At 44.7% G+C, this 24,500-nt stretch overlaps 3 protein-coding genes across 5 annotated transcripts in view; all 3 read left to right on the top strand.

Annotated features, from left to right (window-relative positions):
• The first annotated feature begins 435 nt into the window (after positions 1 to 435).
• Positions 436 to 939, top strand: LOC117579346 (small integral membrane protein 13). The gene is made up of 2 exons (XM_034265172.1): positions 436 to 638; positions 759 to 939. The coding sequence occupies exons 1-2, from the start codon at positions 560 to 562 to the stop codon at positions 902 to 904; spliced, it is 225 nt and encodes a 74-aa protein (XP_034121063.1). The 5' UTR covers positions 436 to 559; the 3' UTR covers positions 905 to 939.
• On the top strand, positions 932 to 1,698 carry LOC117579345 (N-alpha-acetyltransferase 10). The gene has a single exon (XM_034265171.1). It carries the CDS (start codon positions 962 to 964, stop codon positions 1,502 to 1,504), a length of 543 nt encoding a protein of 180 aa, XP_034121062.1. The 5' UTR covers positions 932 to 961; the 3' UTR covers positions 1,505 to 1,698.
• Positions 1,699 to 2,329: 631 nt separating this feature from the next.
• Positions 2,330 to 24,500, top strand: part of LOC117579581 (junctional adhesion molecule A) — a 96,834-nt gene continuing 74,663 nt past the window's right edge. For all 3 annotated transcript variants that reach the window (XR_004573503.1, XM_034265508.1, XM_034265509.1), the window contains exon 1: positions 2,330 to 3,744. The gene's annotated coding sequence lies outside the window, so the exon portion shown is untranslated. The remainder of the gene's footprint in view (positions 3,745 to 24,500) is intronic.

Consider the following 24,500-nt stretch of genomic DNA (forward strand, 5'->3'; position numbering starts at 1 on the left):
GCTTTGCAGCACTAGTTTTTTTGTGCCGGTGTAGTTCAGCGTTGCAAAAGTGTGCTCGGCGAATATAAATAAATTAATAAGTCAGGTGGATATAAATTACAACTAAAACACGGGGGAATCGTTTTCTGCAGCCTGCTGGTCGTAATGAGTGTTGAGTGTCCCGTCGGGAATCTCAGTCAAAGCCAATTGGCCTTGCCGAAAATCTAACCAACCCCATGTGGTTTCCATTGGCACCAAGAGGTGGCGGCATGTGAGGGCATTGAAAAAACAGTTAAGCTAAAAGTAAGATAATTCCAATCGATCCAGCCAACAGAACAGCACACATTAAAATTGGTTAAAAGGATATTTGTTAAATTTTAGCACAAATTGTGTATAATATCCATTGCTACCAGTCCGTGCAGCCCTGGTCCTTAGTGCTGCAAAACGACGCAACTTGCGTGCCAGCTGATTTCTATTGTGATAAACATCATTTTTTTGTAGCCCCGAAACGCAAATTGTGAAATTGCAGTTTAGCGTGTAGTTTTTTTCCTTTTGTTTTAATGCGCACCTGCAGGCAAGAATGTCGCTGCCAACGGCCCTAGGCTGCATTCTCACCGTATTAGCTTCTGTTAGTATTGTGGCTTCCATTATTTTGTTGGGTAAGCAGCACCAGCAGCAGGTAGCAGGCCGGAGATGATGATTACGCACTTTGTGGAAACGTGGGTGATCGTGGAAATACTCTACACTGTCACTAATACCCTGTTCTACTTTCGTTGAAGGCTGGTTATTGATCTGGAAGGCATTTCTGTCGAAATTTCGTCTTGTGCGTGAACTGCTGGGTCAGGAAGAGCCAGAGGAGCAGCAGCAAGTAGTGTGGGAGCAGCAACATCAGCAAGGAAGAGCACGCAAGGCCCGCCGTGATTGAATCACCCATATCCAGTTACAGTTCGTATCCCTGTTACACCTTCAAAACAACTTCAAGATGAACATTCGCTGTGCTAAGCCCGAGGATCTGATGACCATGCAGCACTGCAATCTGCTCTGCCTGCCCGAGAACTATCAGATGAAGTATTACTTCTACCACGGCCTCACCTGGCCCCAGCTGAGCTACGTGGCCGAGGACGACAAGGGTGGCATTGTGGGCTATGTCCTGGCCAAAATGGAGGAGCCCGAGCCAAGCGACGAGACCCGTCACGGCCACATCACCTCGCTGGCCGTCAAGCGCTCGTATCGCCGCCTGGGCCTCGCCCAGAAGCTCATGAATCAGGCCTCGCAGGCCATGGTTGAGTGCTTCAACGCCCAGTACGTGTCGCTGCATGTGCGCAAGAGCAACCGTGCCGCCCTCAACCTCTACACCAACTCGCTGAAGTTTAAGATCATCGAGGTGGAGCCCAAGTACTATGCGGACGGGGAGGATGCCTATGCCATGCGCCGCGATCTCAGCGAATTCTCCGAGGACGATGACGACAAGCCCAAGACCAAGTCCAAGGATGCTGCCAACGAGGAGACGGCCGGCGGTGATTAAGATCCAGCGTAAAGCCAGCGGCAACGATGGTCATCCGGCCGCTGGCTGCCGGCTGCCAGCTGCTGCTGCATGCGTTTCGAAGTTTTTTTTGCATTTTTGTGCATTAGGTTTTTGTAATTAATGTAACAAGCCCCCCCACACACGTACACACATATAAAAAGTAACTAAAATTTAACAAAGATAATGACAAAGAATCGGATTTCAGTCTTTTTCTTTTTTGGACATTCCAGAAAGGCAAAACCCACAAAAGGTTTTGGGCCATCACAAGTTAGGAATGCGGGCTGGAAAGGGACTGCGTCATGGCCCTAAAAGGCGTTCAGGCGGAGGTACATTGTCCAAGTGTTGAATTTAGCGCCAACTTTTTTGCTCAGAAACTGTTCCTACTTTCCAATGCCATAAATGAGAAGAGCTTTCGAAATTTCCCTACTTTTGGCTGGGAAAAAATTAAAAAGTCCCTTTCAAGGATGTTAAAACATCCTGCCTTCCAGTGGTATATTAACTTAATCTTAATTTAGTTAACAATCCAAGAAAATCAAGTCATTAAAACTAACCAATCTTATGCAGAATTGATTCATTAACCGGATAAAATTATAGTTTTAATGCTGCAAGTATTATCAAGCTAGTAATATAAAATAGAATATAAGAAATCGAGGAAAACAATTTCGGACTCCGCACATTTGAATGTGTGAACGTATATTACTTCCGGTATATTTCTGGGGTATTATTTTCTATATTTTTAACGAAAAAAAGAGTCCGGACGATTTGGTATGTCTACGGTATATTTTGAAAGCGAAAAGGTATATTTGTGAGGGTCCTATTGTTTTGATAAATCCGAGTGGCGCGCGCGAACACGATTTAACATCCTTTGGAAGCTCAACTGAAGCTCCACTGTGCACTGCGAAGCTTAACTGTTCTCTGCGAAGCTCCAGCTGCCCAGCTGCTCCATTCCCGCATTCAGTAGTTCACGTGGCGCGATTGACGAAACGGTAACGTCCGCGGGTGTGTTTTTGTCGAAACTTGCAGGCTAACGGAGCAAACAACGTAAGACGCGATGCTGTGAATTGTGTGCTAAACAATAAAACTAGCCAATTTATGGAAATACAATTTATAACCAAAGCAAAGCGTGTAAAGTGGCCTGCGAGTGTGTGAGCGCCGAAGACGCTCAATCTGCGCTCTGTGTGTGTGTGAGAGTGACAGCCTGATATAAATAAACCGCAATTTGCATACAATTTACTGTTTATTGCTTTGATTTTGTGATTGGCGTCGTAAACTCCGTCGTTTCCCCCTAGCCACCGATCGTCGGCAGGCGTCAGGGTAATCAATAAACAAAGTCAAGAACCAGTCACCGTCATAACTGTAGGCACACATGTAGTGTTTTTTGGATAAATGTTCAAATAAAGTGTAAAAAATGCAAAAAGCCGGCCAGTGGTACAAACACACATACAAAAAGAAAAAGCCTTCTGCCCGAGTAGCCTCTTCTCGCAAGCAGCTGTTATTGTTGCCTATGATGGTCGGAACGGGGTCAAAAGTTCGTGTCTTGGCCTGTTATATCCCCCGCTAATTCAACCACACTCACTCGCATGCAGACACACACACAGTAGAACAGAGAGAAACAGAGAACGGAGAGGAGAAGTGTTCCTCAAGTGCAGGCAAAGACAGAGCGTCGCCCCGTCTGGCAGACAAAGCATTAGACAAGTGCCGTTCCAGGCCCAGGCCCACACACCCCAAAAGCCTAGACAAACTAGGCCAATACGCGAGAAAGCAGCCTAAAACAGGGGAGGAGCTGAAGTGCAAGACCCATGAGCAGGCAAAGACCAGAGCCAGAGCCTAAGACTTGCAGAACATAACGGTACAGAACAGAACAGAACAGAACAGAGGGGAGAGGCATTGCAAGACTCAACCGGAGAAAGAGCAGAAGAGGAGGAGTAGTAGGAGGAGTACCAGTGTGCCCACCCAAAAAACACACTGCAACACACACATACGACTACAAAATATAATAAAGACAAAAGTGAAAAGTTGTATCTCTCTCTCGCTCTCTCGGGCCATTTGTCAATGACTGCAACTGTGTGTGGAGTGACTTCTCGCGTGACTGCCATCCGACATCCAATGCCCGTATCCGTGTCTCGTGTCCCGTGTCCCGTGTCCCGTGTCTGAGGGGGGAAAGCACCACGCGGAAGTGGAATAACTGCTGAAACAGACTCCCAGGACAAGGACTACTCCAAAGCAGGACCACTCGCGCGGTAAGTCAACATTAGAAGAATGATATACACATTGTTGTACGATGATTGTATGCTCCCCTTTTGGCAGCAGTGTTTTATGATATTGTAAAGCTGTTTTGGCCACGTACAGAGTTCACGACCCCAGTCATAGACCGTTTTACTGTTCAAAGATTTTCTAGGGTATCTCATGCTTCTTCTCCTCCCAAATTGTAAAAGCGAAATAATCAAATGACTTTTCTCAAATATTTCTTACAAAACTTTGTCTGTTTCAATATGGTAATAAACTCACGGGGGTGTCAACGTGCCAGCCCCTCACCCATCGTTCCCTACTCTGTTGTCAGGGGAATTCATTCATATTTATTTGCAAAGACCCCCTGCGAGGAAACCCCCCCTCATCTGCGTTGGCCAACTTCAAAAGGCATCTTCACTATGTATGTAGATGGTGTAATGACATTTTGTCAGCAGGATTATGCCAAATGTTGGCCTCCTCTCTCATCAGCAGCACCATCATCATCATCTGGGCCATTCATAACCATCGTCCGCATTATCATCATCATCGTCGCAAGGATCATGATTGTCTTTGTCACTGTCAACGCGTCTTGCAACTGTCAGAGGCAGAAGCACAAGTTGAAAGCGGAGTAGACGGAGGAGTAACAGCAGCAGCAGCAGCAGCTATGTCCACCCACCGAATTCCTTTGTCTCCTGGTACTCGCATCATTTTTAAGCAAACATTTGCTGCTGCTGCTTCGCTCTTTCTTGCCTCTGCTGTTGTTTTTACGAGTGCGAGTATATCCTGGCGTTCGTAAAAGGGAAGGGTATGTTGGTTTAACAATTATCTACCAAAGTGCCAGCACTCATTTTGATTAGAGAATTATTAGAGTCAGAATCAAGACATTTACCTTAATCCTCTATAATTTTCTGCAAACCTCTGCAAATAATTATATTTAAATAAGTTAACTTTCCGATTATAAGAACTATTAAGGGAACCCAGTAAAGCGAGGTATCTTCAAGTCGGAGCATTCTGTTTTGCCGTTTCTCCTCTTTTTCCTTTATTTTGTTGGCTCTTGTCAAGTGTTTACTACTTTTACTCCGCTTTTGTTGCTTCTGTTGATGCTACGTGTTGGCTCAGAAGATGTCAACAAATTTTTTTTTCCCCCCGGGGAATCCGAGTAGAATTGCCGGGGAACGGGCGCCGGGGCCGGGGCCGGGCCGGGTGCCTGTCGCACATTTGCGCTTGTTTGTTGTTTTCATTCTGATGAAATGTGCAATTTGATTAATTCTCAGTTTCATTTTTTTTTTTTCTTAATTTTTCTGTGTACCATATTTTTGGTGTCATTGCAAAAGCGACGGGGGCAGGCCAGGACAAGCACCACACAGCAGCTGTCAAAAGTGCTCCTTAGCAATGGGCCACGTGGCATTTCCGCTGGCATTTCCGTTTCCGCACCCGCATCCGCTGGCAAAAAGTGATTGATGGCCTCGGAATCGCACTACCAATTAAAGTTATTTAGCGATTCGTCCATCGTCCATTGCAATTTTTCATTCTCACTCGCATTCTGTCCCTCTGGTCGCCATGACGATGGTTCTGCCATTAGTTCTGGCTGTGGCTGTGGTTCTCTGGCACTATGGATCCAAGTGTTTATGGCTTCAATTCAATTAAACAACTGGGTCAGTGTTGTGGTCGCATTGGCTTCCCCATCCGCAGCCGGATTCATATCCGCATCCGCATCCTAGAGCTTCAGGAATGGAAGTTTTCAGCAGCGTAATTAATTTTCTGCATAGGCCATCGGAGTAGGAGAGCATCAGGACAGCAGAACAGAGAATAGAGGATGGATATGCATCATAAGCAAAGGCCAGAGTGAAAGCGAAACATCTCCCTTTTCAAATTGCATTTATAATTCATTCTCTTGAAATTAAATATCTCTTAAATGAGACGGGAAGAGTCTCTCTCGAGAAAGGAAGACAGCAAAGGGCAGAGCATGATGCCAGCAAGAAGGACAGAATGCAAAGCCTTCTCATGAATGAAGCGGAAAAACACATTCCTTTCCCTTCATTGTGAATATTGTATTTATTAAATCGCATCTCTCAATGGAAGGAAGGATTGAATGGGATTTCTTTCCTTTGATTAAGTCTCTCTCTCTCTCTCTCTCTCTCTCTGACAGATTGATTGCACACTGACAAACAGTAACTTTTGTTCCGTGCGAAGGCTACAGAAATATGGCTACAAGGCAATAAAACATACAACAACCACTGCAACAGACACGATTCGCTCGTGTCCGCAACTATTTCAACAAACTCAAAAGTTATGCATACTGTTCGCCCACGAAGTTATTTACCTTCACCATGAACATTTTCCCGCACGCAGACAAAAGTTATTAACGAGTGGGAATTTATAAACTGGGTAGCTGGCATGTGTGTGTGGTGGAATGTTCAATCGAAAATGGCTTCTTTATTAATGGTTAATATTGTTGGATTTTCTTAAAGGGAACGTTCTCTTTAAACGAACTCAAAATCTGGCTCTTTCTTTGTTGCGAGAAACACATTTTCCGTAGCATATGCCTCATTAATTTCCATCCAATCACAGACCCAGTTCAATTTATAAGCTCTCCTATCTGTGTATCGGGCACACAGAACCCCTCACAAAACTATCCCCAAATGGAATTTATTTATTTGCCGCTTCCGACATGCTTTCGTGCGTACCGCAGCCTCCTGCTTCTGCTTCCTGTGGCTATTGCCCCATTAAATATGATTTTTTATGGCCCTGCCCAATCGACAAAAAAATGCTTGCCAAAAGAGCCCCAAAATAAGGCGTCACATAATTTCGATTTGGAAGTTTAAGTTTTAGTATTTATCTCTCGTCGATTTAAATGTCAGCCGGGAATATTGTATATCCTGCGGGACAGAGTCAAGTGCGAGAAAACTTTCTTAAGAGCGGCAGGGGGGCAGTGGGCAAAACTTTTCTCGGCCAAAAGTTGATCAATGAAATTAAAAAGATTTATGATTCTCCGACTCCGAGAGTAAGTTTCCCACTGAATGAATACCCTATACGGTGTCCCGAAATCTAAATCTTTGCCAAACAATCAGCGACGGGCAACTGATGCCTCGGCCCCTCTCCTGCTCGGTGAATGAAAGTTTTTCGGTGGCGAAAGTGTCATCCCCGCTGGGGGTCGCCGGGTATTATTATTTTGAATTGCACCTCATTTTGGGTTAATGGACAGAGTCCGAAACCCAGGACTCAGGTTTTTGAGCAATACAAAAAGGAAACTGAAAGCGAAATGAAACTTATAATAATCATCATCACACAAAGGCCATTACATTACGTTCCATTACGATCGTTGGAACACCCAGAAAGCAATAGAATTAGAAAATAGAAAATAGAAAACAGAAAAGAAGGAATTATGTTAATTTCAAGTGAAATCTCAATAGCTGAGGGTCCGCTGCCACAATCTCAAGTGTCGTCGAAGCTGTGACAAAGGTCGAGTAGAGTGGAGGGTTCAACAAAAGGGTAACGTAACCCCTGCAGGACATAACCGTCAGTCCCACTTCCGGCGCCTAGTGCTACTCCAGTGCCTTGCCTCCTCGCCTCGTGACTTACCTCCTAAAGAAACTCATTTCTTGGCCAACAAAAGCTCTGGCCTCCATTGTGCCTCCGAACTGTGGGTCACAATTAAGGCTCCGTCACGCTAATTTTTGATGCTGTGTCAATGTTGCGATGCAGCAGCCACGCCCACGCCCTCCCATATTTATGAGCCAGTTTACTGATTCTGTTTGCATTGGCTCTGCGCTCACAACATCTCTTTCTTTTATAGGAGTAGCCGTCGGCTGCCTCTCTGATCCTTTAAATTAAATTTAAGTAGAAGAAGGCGGTTTCCCTGAAGAGACAGGCACAGGTTCCCAGATGTTTCTTTAATACACTCTTACAACAAAATTCGCACCCACCCATCCACATAGACAGCAAAAAGTGACACAAAAAAGATGTAACGAGTGGATGGAGTGCAGGATACGGGGAATGGGATGGAAATGAGGGGAATGGTGGTGACTGAGGTGAAAAAATAAACACGCAACTCGCACAAAACAAGCAGAGAGGTTTGGTTATCGCCACCGTTACAGGTAGCTGTACTACACTGAAAGAAATCTACAAGCAAAACAAAGTCAAAATCCTTTTCTAGGGGAATTAAAAATATTCTCAAGTATTTTTTCCTATTTTTTAAAGTGTACAAAAATCTGTGAAGCAAATCTTTCCATCTGACATCCCATTAAACTCTCTTATTTTCCTGGAAGCGAATGCTATGTTTGAATCAATAATTTGTTTTTCAGGATTATCCTAATCTTTGTCTGGAAATCTGCTGAAACACACTTTTTATACCCAGTTCTTCTCGCCGTGCACTTTCTCTAGGCGGCTCTCTGTCACCTATGCGATGGTGGAGAGGGGCGAAGGTAAAGGGTCTCTGCCTCTGTCCATTACATGACCCGCACATCGCATCCTATCAAGCGGCGGGTGTCGTTTGCCTTTTGGCAGCAGCAGCAGCAACAGCAGCAGGTCCAAAACCCTCTTCTTGTCCAGCTACAGAGTGTGGTGAGAGATGGCGAGAGGGGGGAGTGTAAACAACATAAATGGAAATGGCGTTGAGGAGGAAGCAGCAGCAGTAGCAGCCAGAAAAAAGTGCCACATTGAAACCTTTTTTGTCTCCTTTTGGTGCTTCTTTTATTCAGTTTTCCACACAGCCTCCTGTTTTACAGTCTACCGTCTCGTGGTTCCATCCTGTTTCTATTCCTTATTCGATAGCGGCTAGAATGGGGATGCTGCTGCTGTGCTCTCCGACCTCCTGCCGCCTGCTGTCAAAGGCAGTTCGCGGCAACGTTTGGCAGTCAAATCAAATGCTCAATTGGCGAGAATATTGCGCATATGTACCGCCCCCCAACCATCTGTGCGCCTGTGGTGTGGTAAGGGAAAAAAAATCTCCGCTTCAGCCTGTCGAAACCTTAAATAAGTTGCCAACTTTTACGGTGAAAAGTAATTGCTGCAAAATCGAGAGCGGCATCAAAACGTGGCACGACATTCTGTATGCCTGCCATTGGGATTTCTGTTTGTCTAGGGGGGAATTGGTGCATGTGGACACACGATTTATTGACACTTTGCCAGTGGCAAACTATAGTGGAAATCGTTTTTCCACTGATGGCAGTTAATTAATATTTAGCTTTCTCTCGCTCTCGCATTCTCTGCCTCTGTGCTGAACATTTGTTTGCTCGACAAACTCTATGTCGGGACTTGATCTATAAATAAAATTGTATCTGCGTATCTGTGCGTACGCTAGAAGGCAGTACGTCGTCTGTGGGTTTATGGAAATGCGCCTGTCAATGGTGTTTATCTTCCTATTGACTGCAATTTGATTATGGCCAAACATTTGGCCAACATGCATTAGTGGCCAGGCCTGATAGGAGGCCCCTCATCATGCACGAAAATGCATTGGATTTTTGCTGTGGGTGTGGGTCTGTGGCCTGGCTTTTGGTTTTTTGGGTGTTCTTTCTGCAACCAAAATATTTTCATTAATTAAAAGAAAGCTTGCCCGCTGGACACGCGCCTGGACTGGCCACCACATGAGCAAAAGTCAAATGTCAACGCGACCGCAAATTAATTTATAAATATACATTTTTTTCTGTGTGTGTGTGCAAGGGCATTAATACCCTGTACGCTGCTGACGAGGGGTTGTGTTCGCGGATTAAAAGATCTATTAATTAAAGGATGAATATCGGGAAGAGCTCTTCATTGCTCTCTGGCTTAAATTTGTATAGATTTCTGATGACTTTTGCTGGTACAAATTCTTTAGATATTCTATAAATTTATACCCCACTGTATTCATAAACTGTGCTGTCAAGCGGAAAACAAATTTGTGCAGACTTTGAAAACTCGGATGCTCTTTGCCACCAGCTGGAAATCTCTTAAGCTGTTTATGAAATAAATCCAATTCGAGTCCTAAGTTGTAATTTATCAACATTTTCTAAGAGTTTTCCTTAATTAAAGATGCTGATGATGGTGTCTTAATTACACATGAATGCTAATCCAAAGGCAATTAGGGAAATTTCATTCTTCAATTAATATGGAAACAGTATCAAAAATGTATAAATTTATGATGATAAATGCTGCTTTTAGTTGATGATTTATTTGGGCCAATTTCAAGTGATTGGTGTCTGTGTTTTTGGGAGGTATCAAACATTCGAGCTGCCCCATAAAAGGCAGAAAGTAATTTCAACTTGTTTTATTTCGCTTCCTTTTTCGCCTTTTGTGTCTGCTTTATGCTAATGCGATGCTGGAGGATGGCGGCGGACGCTGCCATAAAATGTGCTAATACATAGGAAGCAGGAGAAAGGGGACAGTGGCAGGGCAAGGGCAGAACTGTGGCTGTGGCTGTAGCTGGGGCTGTGGCAAGGGGCAGGTCGCTTTGGGGCCGCCGGAGCAGCGGGCAACAAGCGAGTGTTTGTAACTTTGCATTTAAAAAAGCATTATGTTAAAATCAGCCTACGGCCACAGGCAGCATCCAACACCAGAGAAAGAGCATGGCCAGGAGAGTGTCAGAGGGAGAGAGGCGCAGTGTGAAAGAGATGGCGGAAAGTGTGTGTGGCACAGAGAGAATAAGATAGAGAGAGAGATGATGTGCAATTAGATTTCCGCAAAAGCGGATTTCGCGATATCGCGTGACTTGGAGCCACCCAACAATTCACAGCCAGAGATACAGATACAGAAGAGCAGCAGCACAAGGAGGTTGAGGAGGCGAAATAGTAGTAGGAGCAGGAGCAGCAGCAGTCGGAAGCGTTGCTTTCGGATTATATTTAAAAATCAGAGCGCAAAATTGTACAAAATGACAACAGCAGCTGGGTGGCAGAATATGAAACGTGAAACGGAGCAGGCACAGAGCCAGTACCAGAACCAGGACCAGGACCAGGACCAGGACCAAGAGATGGTTGAATAGCGGCAGGCAAGCGTAAAATGAAAACAAGTTGCTGGGTGCGCATGTAGGACGAGCGATGGAGACCAGAATGGCAACAACAATTACAGCAACGACGACAATAGGAAATGACGACATGAATAACAAGAGCAGCAGCAGCAGCAGCAGCAGCATCAGCAGCAGCTTGGGGGCGTGTCACACAGGAGTTGGGGCGGTGCCGAACAACTAGGCACAGCAGGAGGCACAGCCCAGAGGCATCAGGCAGCAGCAGCGGTACCCATCGAATGATAACAGGCGCAAATATCAGGGATATTAAAAAAAGTCAAGCTGGGTGCGATTGCCCCACCAGTGAGAGGGGAGCAGCGAACACCAGGGCCATCTTTGTCTTAGCCAAGTGGGTGAGCGCGTGCCCTCCTTATTATGCCTTGTTGATGCGCGATAACATCGAGTGATGGGTGGTGGGTGGAAGTGGGGACAACGACGAGTGGCACTATAGGCTGTGTCACTGGAACCCCCGCCGAACTGTAAGCAACACTTTGCGTGACAATGGAGAACAAAAGCGAAAGATATAGGAGCCACCAAGGATGTAGCAGACTCGCACAATGGGTGCAAAATTAATGCGGATACAAAAAGCGAGATGTGAGATCCGAGAGATGAGGCCTAGACGGCGGGTGTGGGCAAGTGTCTCCTCTTCAGAAGATGTACTGTAAGCCTAACATGGACTTAATGACGCTCGAGGCGGCGCCTCCTCTAGAGATTTTTAATGGGGCATAGACGACCCATTGGGTCAAGCAGCAATTTGAGTGGCCCGTGGGTATAAAGTTTGCCTAATCTGTGTTTGAGATGGATCAAAGATGGATCACGGGTGGGCTACAAGATACCAGATGTATGCGGAAACAACTGATCCCCGTCGAGTCTGCTAATCGCATTCAAAATTGATTCATATTTGTACACCAAATAGGCATAGAAACTTCCTTGTGTCATCCGCAACTTCTGTTGTTTTTGTTCCGTTGATGTCAAGTACGATGAAGTACTTGGCTTACTTTACTGGCAAACTAGCACGTGGCAGAGAATTCCGCATGTGGAACACCGCCTAAATCCTCTCAATTAAGCCACATGGCAGCCACACACAAGGCAGACACGGTGCATTGTTTGGCGCAAAGGTGACAATGGCCATGGCGGCGTGAAAATTCACTTAGATGGGGGAGACCATCGACCATCCACACCGATAAATGGTATAAAATGGTAAAATGTTAAAATGGTAACTGGGAAAATGGCAGCATGGTCTGGTAAATGGTTGAATGGGCAAAACCATCTGCGGATGGCAGTTGCCAATTTTGTGGCTGATGGTCTCCGTTCAAGCGGGTCAAATGTCAAATGCGATGCATTGCTGGGCGTTCGTTCTAATTTATGCAACAGCCCGGTCACTCCTTCCTTCTCTCGTGTGTGTGTGTGTGGGTGTATCTATGTGTGTTGGATGTGTTTTGACTGTGTAAATAACACATTTCATGGCGGTCGGCATCCGCTGGCATTTTTGAAGTCATATTTTTGGCTAAGCCATTGCCGAAAATTTTATAACTGAATTTTATTAGCACAAATTTCATTTGCATTTTATTTGCGCTTTTCGCCCCCATATATGCTTTGTTTTTATATTTTTTGTGGAACACAACTATTATAAATTGCCATACAATAAAACAATAATAAACAATGTCAAAAACTAAGGACAAACAACAGTATTTGCCACCACATACATATATATATACGGAGCAAAACACATAATGCAATTTTATTTACTGGGTCTTTCGCTTGTTTGTCAGTTTGTATTTTTTCTATAACTTTTTTAATGCAGTTTGTGGTTCTGTGATTTAATCATACTATAACCAGAGAGATCCGAAGTGCCCGAGTGTCCAAGGAGAAGGAAAGGGGGGAAACATTGTCACTCTGAATGCTCGCCGGCGTTCACAAACTTTGACAGCCCAAACGTCAAAGTTACGCGTGGATAAAAGGGACACCAAAAGAGTGGGTGTGGTGGGGAGTGGGTTTCAGCCTCGGGTTCGCATCAAATTGGCCAAGAGAGAGAGAGAGAGACAGAGAGAGTGAGGCCTGTAGAATGAGGAGCGTGAAAATACAAATTCGTTTCTGGTTGCTCTTTTATAATGCCATCAAGCGAAGCAAATGTTTTGACCAAAAATTAAACAGTTTCCGTTCTGTTAATGCAAAAGAAACAGCAACTGAAAGTGGACAATCCACCAACTCTAGGGGGTTTGGTTGTGGGTTTTGTACCCCTGGGGGACATACAATTGAACTCCTAATTGGGGAAAGTTTAGATATTGTGCGGCAAAAGTTGAAAATGAATGAAAATGGGACTACAAAATGGAATAATATTTTACTAAAGAAGTTTCGAGGACAAATTCTAAAGCGCTGCCTAACGAAAGATCTTAAGGATGTTTGCTGATTATTATTTAGAGAGTAAAAACTAAATAAAACCAACAGCTGTTGGAATTATAATTATAACTCTAGGAAGGAAGCCCATACCGAGTGGTACATGGAAAACAAAATGCAACCTGAATCGGAATTACAGCCATTAAACCTCTCAAGGTTACAGTCCTTGGTAGACCCATCAATTATAAAGATTTTTATGACTAAATCTGGCTGATCCGCCGCCGTCCCACTTGACTCTAGTTCCCCTGACATTTGACCCACGATATGGTAGCATGCTTAAGCAGAATATTTACGATTGCCCTGCGACCGGCACCCTGGAGGGGCGCCCCACTTCGGTCTAAAGTCTCTCGTGTATATGCTCGTAGAATTTTATGCCCGGGTCATTAATTCGGGCGCTTAAATTAGCAGCTGGTGTGAATTATATGTCGAGAAGTTTGCTCGATAAAATGCCAGGCAGCGGCAGAGGCAGCAGGCGGTTCCACTCCGCTCCACCAAAAATCTACATAGTACACTTTGCCCAGGCTAAGAGGTGAGAGGTAAGCAGGCCCTCTCTCGTGTATGCATATAAATGGGGAACACTGTTTGCTTACCTTTTTTTATTGACGTAATTTTATGCGATTTTCGCAAAAACTAGCATGGAAATCGGACGGGCAGCAAAAGGGCAGGGCAGGGGTCTCTGTGGGGCTCTTATCAAAATTATATTGCAAATGCGAATTGACTTTTAACAACTTTCGCTGGGTGCCAGTACATACATATTTCCATTTAATTTGTATACAATTTCAGCTCTGTTCGGTTATATTTGGTTTCCTTTTATCTCGTACAATCCTGAAGATTGTGACTGTATTTTTTATAACTTCTCTTTCCGCACTTCTCTGCCGCTCCGGCTGCTGGCTGCCTGCTGGTGCTGTTGCACGTTGCGCTGTCGCTTAGCCGGGGATAAAGTCATTACAACTTTTTGACTATTTTAAGCACAGCAGTTGAACGTTGCATGAAAATAAACAAAAACTGCTGTCATTTTATGTTCTTTGAGTTTGTGCCGAGAGGATCATCCTCGGCACTCGAGTTCAAGCTTCACTTGATAAGCCACTGCCACAGGAACAAGGAGGGGCTTGGGCTGGGCTGGGCTGGGCTGGGATTGACTGTAATTGCGCGGACAGTCGTAGAACAGTGGCGCGGTTGTTGGAATTTCCATGAACGTTCCATGGCCAAAAGCAGGTTTTTGTGGGAGCGGGAGCTAATATAAAGCAAAACTTTCAGATTTGAGTTCCGCTCTTAATTTGGGTCAATGGGGGGGAGGGTTCACTGGGTTTCTCTGGGGCAAGGACGCTTTTGACACATAATGAGTTATTTTTTGCCTGATAAATTTCTATGCATTTTACAGGCAGAAGAGAAAGGGAAACTTTCGGGGTGTCGGGCAAAGAGGTAAATGAATTAGGTAATCAAAAGACGTAGAATCCCCAAGTCCCGGGAAGATCAAAGGCTTGGGGCGAGCATTAAAATTATGGCCGCAAGACGTGGTCAGAACGGGTAAAACTGGTGGAAAGATGCGGCATCAAAACCCGACTAATTACGCGCTAATTAATAATTCAAATTATGCTCTGTCCCCAAAGTCCCAGAGAATAACAACAAACAGTTGAATGTACGAAATAAGACGAATGGCACGGTCAGTTATGTATTCGACTATTTGATACCCAAGCAAAAACGACTCCAAAGCGGTGGATGATTCATCTTGATTACAAATGATGCGACCGTGTGATACCTAAAAAACATAAAAAGGGTTAAATCGGATGAACAGCCGACACTGACGTTTACTTAAATACTTTTTCTGTGTACCCGCTGTTCATCTTGATTAGGAAAGGACTGGAGGCCCCTTAAAAAGGTTCACATATTTTTCCATTTTCTCTCGAAACGAAAATGAATTAGTGAAGAAGTTTGATTTACCCCACACCACCCCAGGCTAGATTCAGTTTCACTGCCAAAAATTTCCACAATTTATCATCGGCGTAAACTTTGGCTCCTAATGAATGAATGCAAAATGTTAATGCTGATGGCAAACTGAAACTTTTGCGCGCTTTTGCGTTATTAATTGAAGTTTACACGAAACAGCAACAGCCAACAGATACAGATACAGTTGCAAGATGATACACCGATACATTTTGGGAAGGAGTTGGCTGAAAGGCTGAATGGAGCGTCTCAGGCGTTCATCAATCAGTTTCAGTGTTCATTAGCCCGATGGATTTAATATGCGCGCTGAGTGCACGTTTTATGATTTATTCTCGTGCCCGTACTCGGCGAAATAAACAGAAGAGAAAGAACAGACCGTGCTCCCATGTAGCCATGCACCACGTACCTCATACGCTCTCGTACTTTTTTCCACGGACATCACTGCGTATGAGTAATATTAATTATTTAAGCGCTCGTTATGCTGCTTCACATAAACACACACATGGAGAGACTGCCTTGGCCAGTCAGTGGGTCAGTCAGCGCGTCTACCGTCGTCTGCCTGTCTGTTTGTGGCACCCCAGTGCATTTGTCTGCCATTCTGCCGGATACTGAGCTGAGCCCCCAGGCCCCTATGCCCCCACCATTCCGGATTGGGCCATTTGTTTGGCACTGCCACTGCCAGTGCTGCTGCTGCTACTGCTGGGCATTTGGCCTGCTTTCTGGCCAAAAGGCTTCCTCTTCATAAAAAGCCATACATGTGCCCATCACAGCAACAAAAAATTGTTTACATTTTTACTCAACTTCGGTTTCAATGCGCATATAAATGTTCCACATACAAGAGTACTCGAATACATGCATGTATGTATGTATGTATATGCCACACGTATAGTTATCATATTTTTATATTTTCCCACCCGAATGGGGCACATGCAGCATGAGGAGGATGCTGTGGATTAAAGATTGGCATTGCCAAAGGCGTTGCATGCCACGAACGACAGACATAGAGATATCGAGGGAGAGAGAAAGCCCGTCTGTCTCTGTTGGCCACCAGTTCATTCGGCAACTCTCATCCATGGTAGCACACGAAACAAATTAAAGTCGACTTGCCATTGCTTACCTCTGTCTCCACCTCTCTCTCGTTCTCTTTATCTCTCTTTCTCGGTCTCTTTCTCTGTTCTGTTCTACTGCTCTCGTTATTGTTCTGCAGCAACAAATGCTCGCTGGGGAGCCATTGGGGAGAATAAAGACCACTAAGCAGCCGTTGGCCATGAATTATGCTCTAATTGTGTGCGTTTTTTAGGGGGAAGTAAGCAGAAATACAGCTCGGGATGATAATGAAAACTCCGATTGTCTTGAATACTTAAATAATATGGGAATATTTGCTTGCAATTTCTCACTTTACTCTGCAATTACCGCAGAGAATGTGTAGGAATTGTATATTATTGAAATTTTTTTTTTCTTTATTTCTTTTCTTTATAGGTTATTTAATTTCAAATAGGAAAACAAATGTTCCACGTTAATTAGTTCTCGTTATGTTTGACACAAGTTTGTATATTTATTTCTATTCTTTAAAAGTATTTTATTTGTCCCTAAAGCAATGCCCTTTGGCAGCACATGGCATGGTCACAAAGGACATGCCAGCCACAAAAGACATTTGGCAGCTATGAGCTACTGACAAATGGTACGTCTGTACAGGCTGTCTCAGAATTTGTGCTTAGTTGTTCAACAGAATTGGAATCGCAATTGGAATTCCTTTGTGTTTTTTCTTTTTTTTTTTTCTTGTTGGCCTGGCTTAGCGGTAATGGTGGGCGTGGCACGTGGCACAATTGATGTCGACTCTAAGTCATTCGCCTAATGAATGTGTGCGCCCAGGTAGACGGAAAGTGAGCAAATCTCTGGAGGCACCAAACAAAAAAAATAAGAGGAGAACCGAAAGAGCAATGACAGCAACAGGCACAAAATCTGAATACATAATGTGAAAAATCAGTAAAATTGAAAAGGCTGCCAGAAAAGGGTGGGAGGAGAAAACTGAATGAAAATGAGGGAAATATTGAAATGTTAATGAAGTTTACTTTCCGCTGATTTGGGTTCGAACCATTCTAGAGATTACTTTGGTTTTGCTTCTGGCTTCTACCCGGCACTTTCCATTGGCTTCTGCTCCTGAAGGTGACTCTGCTGCCAGCTCCCAAAAATTTCCCCGGCTCCAGTAAAAAATATTCATCGAAAGATTCCGCTTCCTTGCTGCTGTTGATTCTTTTTATCGCAATCAACAGATGATTGGATAGGTCCTGTATCTGCCAACCGCAAATATTGATTCATGTGCCCGCAAGTGTGCAAAATATATTGTGAACAATTTTAATTACAATCTTTGGCCGCAAATCGCCTCTAAAACTTGAGCTTCTATTTACTTTAGTCTTTAATGATTTGCGGATGGAATAAGATGAGATGAAATGTGATGTGTGCTTTGTGTGTGGCAGGACACGTGTTGCTTTGATATTTCAGATGTGATGGGAAGGAGTTTCGTGCCAGAGCGAAAGTCAAACAAAAAGAAAGTTTTTGCATGTGTATTAAATGAGTATTGATGTGAGTGCACGAGTGTGTATCTCTTGTGAATGTGTGTGTGTGTGTGTGTGTGTGTGTGTGTGTGTTTGTAGGAGTGAGCAATTATAGTAATTGCTTTGAGGCTGATAGCTGCTGCTTCTCCTCTGTTTCTGTTCGTGCTCCTGTGTTCCATTTTGTGTCTTCTGTCTTGGCCAGGAAAATGAATGGCCTCTTCCAGGGGCAACTGTCGTCGGGTTCATTAGCATAAATATCAGCTTACTTTCGGCTCATAATGTGCATATTTTAAAATATATGAGTATATCGCCATAGCCAGCAACGAGCTGTGAGCTTTCTTGTTTGTATTTTTTTTTTTTTTCGTGGGTGCTGTCCTGTCCGGAGTCGACCTGGTGCTGGCCTTGTCCCTGCCTTGGCTTGTTGATTCGAAATGAAATATATTATTATGGCAAACACGCAGGACATTGAACAGGATCCCTGGGGGCCTCTCACTCGCGCGCACTTCTCTCGTTTCGCGCCTTGCAGCTTTATTAATTTATATTGTTGACTTTTATCAGCGGCGTCATGTCAATTGTTGTTGCTGCTGCTGCTTCTGCTGATGCTGGGTGGCACTCCGATTCCGCCCACCTGGCTGTGTGGTGTGCCCAGGCGCCTTATCAGCAACACGTGTAATGAATGCCTAAACTGTCATTATCACCTTCTCTGTGTCTCTTTGTGTGTGTGTGTGTGTGTGTGTGTGTGTGTGTGTGTGTGGGTGTGTCTCCCTCCCTCTTCGCCCGAGTGTATGTTTTTTGGGTTGTCATGTCAGCAAATATTGTACCAAAGTTATCCCCCTGGCTTTTGGAGCTCTGTTCTTGGAAAGATTTACGAGCAGAAGCTGCAGAAGGGGGAGCAGACGCCGTGGGCATAGCCATCAAAGCTCCATCCCACTCGGAATGGCCATAATGTGACACATATCCACATTTATGTTGTTCTCTGATATGTTTCATACCCTATAGCAGAGGGTATTATGATTACCAAGGTTATCTATAGCTTCAAAGCTGTAAAGACAGTTGAACTCCCACATTCACATTGAATAACTCATAACCCACGTGGGCGGTCCACTCTCGCGCGCTTGAAAATTTTGAAAGTTGCTATTTATATTTATGCTCTGGCACACAGAAAAGAATATTAATGATAGCCTCACACACACACACACACACACACACACTGTTCAGTACAGGACAGAACAGGACTCTTGTGTGTTTTTACTCTGGTTCGTGGCTCTCCTGTCCCTGTCGTAGCCTACGAGGAGTGCGCGCAATAAGTCATAAAAAAAGAAAAACTTTTAAAGGGCTCTTAACTTTCACTTTCATCTGGAGGCCTCAACGGAAAGACTCTACTCTCTTCCATTGACTCAGTGAATGAATGAATGACTGGCTGACTGAACGAATAACTGACTGAGTGAAAGAATCAGTGACTGAAGGACGGACAAACTGAATGACTATCCCTATTGTGTGCCTTACTGTTACAGTACAGCATTTGCCACTCACTGGTCTGCCGCTTAACTTTTATGATTCCTTGCCTCAAAAGCGAGAGGGCCAGAGATGCGGTTACCAAGGCTCTTGCCCCTTTGTCTCTCTCGCGATGGGAGATGGAAGATGGTACAGGATCCCCGTCGACAGGCGGTCGCATAAATATGAAGGCGACTGTAAGTGATGGACTTTATTTTTAATATTGGCCGCCAAGGAAGCGCGAAAGCTCGGAATGGGAATGGGAATGGGAACGAGAATGCCATTGGCTTGAGCCTCTCTTCAGTCATGGAATATTACGAAATTTCGTATTTTTAAATGAAATGAGATGGACAGAGAACCGGAGATTCCGGCAGTGGAGCCTCCCTTCAATACTGGCAGCAGCCCTCGGCGCTAATGAAAATATGTTCCAAATGTAAATTGAGACATTCGGCAAGGCTTTGGGGGAGCCCCGGCATGGATTTTACGATGGTCAGGCTGAACGATTTCCGGCGCCTAATGAATTTGTCCGGGCTCCCACTGTCTCAATATCTTTTTTTCTCTGTTGACCCACATCCAAGTCCCACGTCCACGTCTCGATGGTCATCTTATCAGGCGCTTCGCTTCGAGTAATAGTATATCTTTATGTCATGGGATAACGTAGGAACTGAATGAAGTGGAGTGGACATTCTTACCCTTTTCAATTTGCCAGATATTTCTGTGGGAAATGGGTCCCAGTGTGATAATCATTAAGAATGCGGAAATGGAAAGTATTAAAGAGCCTGGGACAGATAGCCAGACAGACAGGCAGGTCCCTTGTTAACTTCTGTGTCGCCTTTTGTGCCGCTGTCCGGATTAGCGGAATACCCTGCAAAGGGTGCTTCGTTCTATTAATGGAATGATGGAATATTCAACTAGGAAACTACATAAAACCTTTTTGTTTCTGACATATTTCTGTCTTCCACTAATCTCCCATTGAAATCCCCGTCTACAAGGTATCATTGCGACCACAACTTGGCACTGAGAAACTCTCACTTATTATGAACTATGCTTTGTGGCAATGGCAGTGGCATTCGTGGGAGCAACAGTCGCTCCCCGAACATTCGGTGGGGCAGGGGGCATGGGCAAGGGCGGGCATTCTTGGTAGCTCTTTATCGGGTACGCCAGAGTTGCGCAAATCGCCATAAATCTTTGGGCTGATTTATGTCGCCGCCCGGCATTGGCCTCCAAAAATTTATCGCATCGCGATGACAGCTGCGCCCCAAGTTAGCCCACGGCCACAGGCATCTCTTGTTGTGGGTCTCTGGTCCCTTGCTTCTGGTCTATGATCTGGTGCCAGTTCTCTGTCTGCTGTCTGTTGAGAGTCCTGGTCCTCTGGCCGTTGTCCCCTGTCCGTTGTCGGGGACGTTTGTCAGCGGGCTACAGTCTCTGGTGTGGATGCCTCGCGGCTGACATCCTTTCCCGATGTGGCCCATGCGGCCGCCTGGCCGCCTGGCCGCCTGGCCGTGAGTGGCCGTCTTTAAGGCAAACAGCCAGGCGTCAGGCGTGTGGCCAATATATATACAAGGGAAGCAGCGTAGCACGGTGTGGTGTGTGCATGGGCTTAATTATCTTGGTCGAAACAGTGCCCTCTCGATGCCATTGCTGTGTGACTTCTGTCGGAAATTAATTTCCTCGCGATGAGTGGAAGCAGGACAGCAGCAGGAGAGAGAACGACAGCGATATGTGTGCGTCGAGCATTGTTGGCCCAGCATGAGTGGAAGTGCAAGTGGCCTCTCTCACTCTCTCCCGCTGGCAGGCATTTGCGTTTAATTTGATATGAATAACGGAAATTTGCGGCTTTCCGACATTTTAAATTGCCATTAAAGCCGTTGAAAAGTGCCCTGGCCCAGCCCCACACGCGTACAGGCCATTACACAGCCCAAGAGAAGGAAGGGAAAGGAAATGAAATGAAAGGAGAGTGAGTGAGGAGTGGGATGCGGAATCTTGTGCGGTTGCATCTGTGGTCCGCGAACAGATACAAATGTTGCGAATCCATAAATAAACCATTTGCAAATTGCTGGAATTCATCCTCGCTGATTGATTTCAACTTTCACTTTTCGCTTGACCCACAAAAGTAGGCGGGCGTGTGAGTGGCGTGTGGCTTGCAAATTGAATTACCAGAATCCCTGCAAATGCAAAATGGAGAAGAGGTCCTCACGGCGAAAGATTAATTAGCCAGATTCCACCTACGGCTCGTTGGAAATCATAAAGTTTTGCTTCCCCGGAGAGTTTCATTGCTGTCTTGTTTAGTGTGTGTGTGTGTCTTGTGTGTGTTGGTATGAGAATCCTAATTAAAACGTAACCCAATCAGGCTTTTGATTTTGAATAATTAATTGAAGCAGAAGAATAACAGAGGGCAATCGAGAGAAAATCAATCGATGCTCGCTTCGAACGCTTCAAGACAATATTTCCCTGACCAAATTTTCCAGAATTATTTAATTTTAATCGGAAGTTAATATATTTAAATGCAATCAATGTGAAGTCATACCCCAGGGCGGCTGAGCTAATGATTGCCAATAAATTAAATGGCAGCCTGCACTAAGAATTTAACTGAAATAATCAGAACAGGGACTTGACTTATACATCATCATTAGACATTATTCAGATGCCAGTGGGTATGATTAGAGATGTCAATAATTCGAATTAATCCTCATTGAATTCAGGCTTTAATTTAGAACTACCAGAGCATTATTTGTTGCACTTTCAAATTGAATTCGATTCCTGGATCCACAATATTTCACTTCGAAAATGCGTTGCAAATGCTCCATCCATATTAGCAATTTCCAAGAATAAATCAGAGGCTAAGCGAGAGCCAAATCCACAGTGAATAATGCTCGGAGTCCGCTTCGCTTTTCAGAGTTTGCCAGCTCTCAGGGGACAAATGGAGCCAAGCGTTTAATATATGTTGCAATGCAAATGAAAGCAGCCGCATCCACATTCGACATCGTAAACAGGACAAAGTAGAGCTCATTCAATATGTGCTGAGGATTTTGTTATAGCCAGTGACTGCTCCGACGTCTCGACGACAGCTGTGCGGTGCTCTTATTGGCAATTATTGTCCATAAATTGCACATTTATGAGTCCGTATGTGTGTGTATGCTGATGTGTATTCATGTGTGAGTTAGTTTACCTTTTTGTGAATGCCACAAATGTGCTCGTAGTTTGTGTCTAATGTGGTCCATTAAGAGAAACAAACCAGAGAGCTCAGAACGTAGAACGAACCACTTATTCTTCTCGTACACACTGATTGCCTGCCCCGCCGAGTCTTGGCAAATATTTGGCCAACGGTTAGCCACCCATCCAGGGCTCGGTTCTCGGTTCTCGTTGGAACTTGGCTTTGTGGCTTGTGGCCTAGTCAGACTCGGAGGCGTTGGCTTAATTGCATTTCATAGCAGCTTTGTGTCGGCTTTAAGTCAACCAGGCCCCCAATGTTGATTTGTTTTGCCAGCCGGCAGCTCTACCCTCTTCCCTGGGCCAGAACATTTCCCCTAGCAGTTCCCTAGCAGCCGTTCGCCCCCGCTTTAACATCAGTTTTACCCATTTTCAATTCCCCTCCACAGTCAAAGGGCAACTAAATCAATATGTCCAGAACGAGTGGATGTGGATGCCAACAAATCTACTTGGGGGAAAATTCTGCAAGAGAGAGGAAGACAGAGACGCCATGGGTGGGGGAAAATCTATGCATGAATGTGATTTTCAACACATTTTTCACATTAACTGCCATCCGAAAGGAAAGGAGCGGAATGGAGCGGAGCAGAGCTGAACGGGATGTACCGACAACGTCGTCAGTAATTTTGTATGCACAGTCTGCAGGCAGGACAACAAATCACTATCACTGAATCCTCAACACCACCGCCACTACCACAGTGGGGTGTTGGAGAAAAAAAAAGGCGTGTACCACCCTACCCTGGTGGATCCTTAACACCCCAGTGTAGTGTTGCGTGTGGCTTAGAGTGGGTTCACGCTGCAGTATAAATAAACTGAGACCCCGCTCTCTGACCCGTTTGCAGTGTCAGTTGCAGTTCGATCGCAGTCTTAAGCGAGAGATATTGTTTTACCAAGGGATAGGCCACTGGGCGTGTCTTAAGATAATATGATAGGGCACTGGTCACGCCCAACCGCCTATGCAATTATAGAATAAAGCAAACAGGAACTTGTTAAGCAGATGAATCAACTACGAATTTTGAATAAATTTTTCTTGGCTTTTGCAAAAAAACTTCAGAAAATATTTGAACATCTTCAGATCTTATAAATTCCAACCAATAAACTTGGGAAAAAATACCTAAAATAGAGCTAGCACTGGTTTTTTTTCTACCCATTTTCATGTTGCAAGCAAAGTAATTCCGTTCCTGCCAATGCAATTTTTCTGAGAGTGCGGGCGAAATGGAAAAGCAAAGTAAATAGGAAAACATTTGACACGCATTTTTCACCTTTTCCATCAGATTGGCATGGAAAAATAGAAAGTAAAAAGCAGACAGAGAGAAAGCGAAACGATTGAGCGATTGAGAGACTGGAGGGACTGTGCTTCCTGTTGTTCTGGTTGATTTCCTCCTTTTAGATGGAGCTCCGAGCTCGACTTTCGATTTTCACTTTGGTGTTTTGCATCGCAATCCGTTCGCTTCACTTTGTTGGGTGGAGGGAAGGAAAGTCTTTGGATGCAAGTAGAATTTGAAGGAGCAGCAGGAGTTCCGCTAAGGAAAACTCTGCAGCATGCAGCATGCAGCATGTCGATGCCGCCTTCTCGCTCGCGTTGCAGTCCCCCGTTTCTTGGTTGAAACTTTTATGCACTGTTTTTCCCTATTCCTTATCATTTTTGATTTATGTAACTGTTTTTATTATTTTCATATTGTTCGAGATGCTTTTGCAGCTACTGTGAGCCACGCTCACGCCCAAGCCCACGCCCATGCCCATGCCCATGCCCGTCTCTGATTGCTGAAATCACAAGAGTTTTTGCTTTTTGCAATATCTCCCATTCTCCTTCAGATCATTCTTTTTTCCCTCGTGTTTTTTACTTGTGTGTGTGTGGCTTGTGCCAAAAAATTCGTATTCCATTCCGGGTTCTGGGTTCTTGGTTCTGGCCATGGCTGAAAAGTTTATGGCAGCAAGAAGATGAGAAACTGCTACAGAGAGTGACGGAGCAGCAAGTGAGGGGAGACGAAAGAGTTTGGTTGGTTTAGTGCATGGCGTGCAAAGATTTCTTACGAGTTTTTGAAATTTGATTTTTGCTGTTTGTTGTGGAATTTTAAATGATTACGGGTAGCCCCACCCCCTCCATTTACCACCATCACTCCACACACATTGGAAAGTTGCATTATGCGCTTTGTTGGTCAACAATAATACTATTCAAGGGGTGCGGTGGCTG

The sequence above is a fragment of the Drosophila guanche genome, unplaced genomic scaffold (genome assembly GCF_900245975.1).
Source record: "Drosophila guanche unplaced genomic scaffold, DGUA_6, whole genome shotgun sequence".
NCBI classification, from domain to species: Eukaryota; Metazoa; Arthropoda; class Insecta; order Diptera; family Drosophilidae; genus Drosophila; species Drosophila guanche.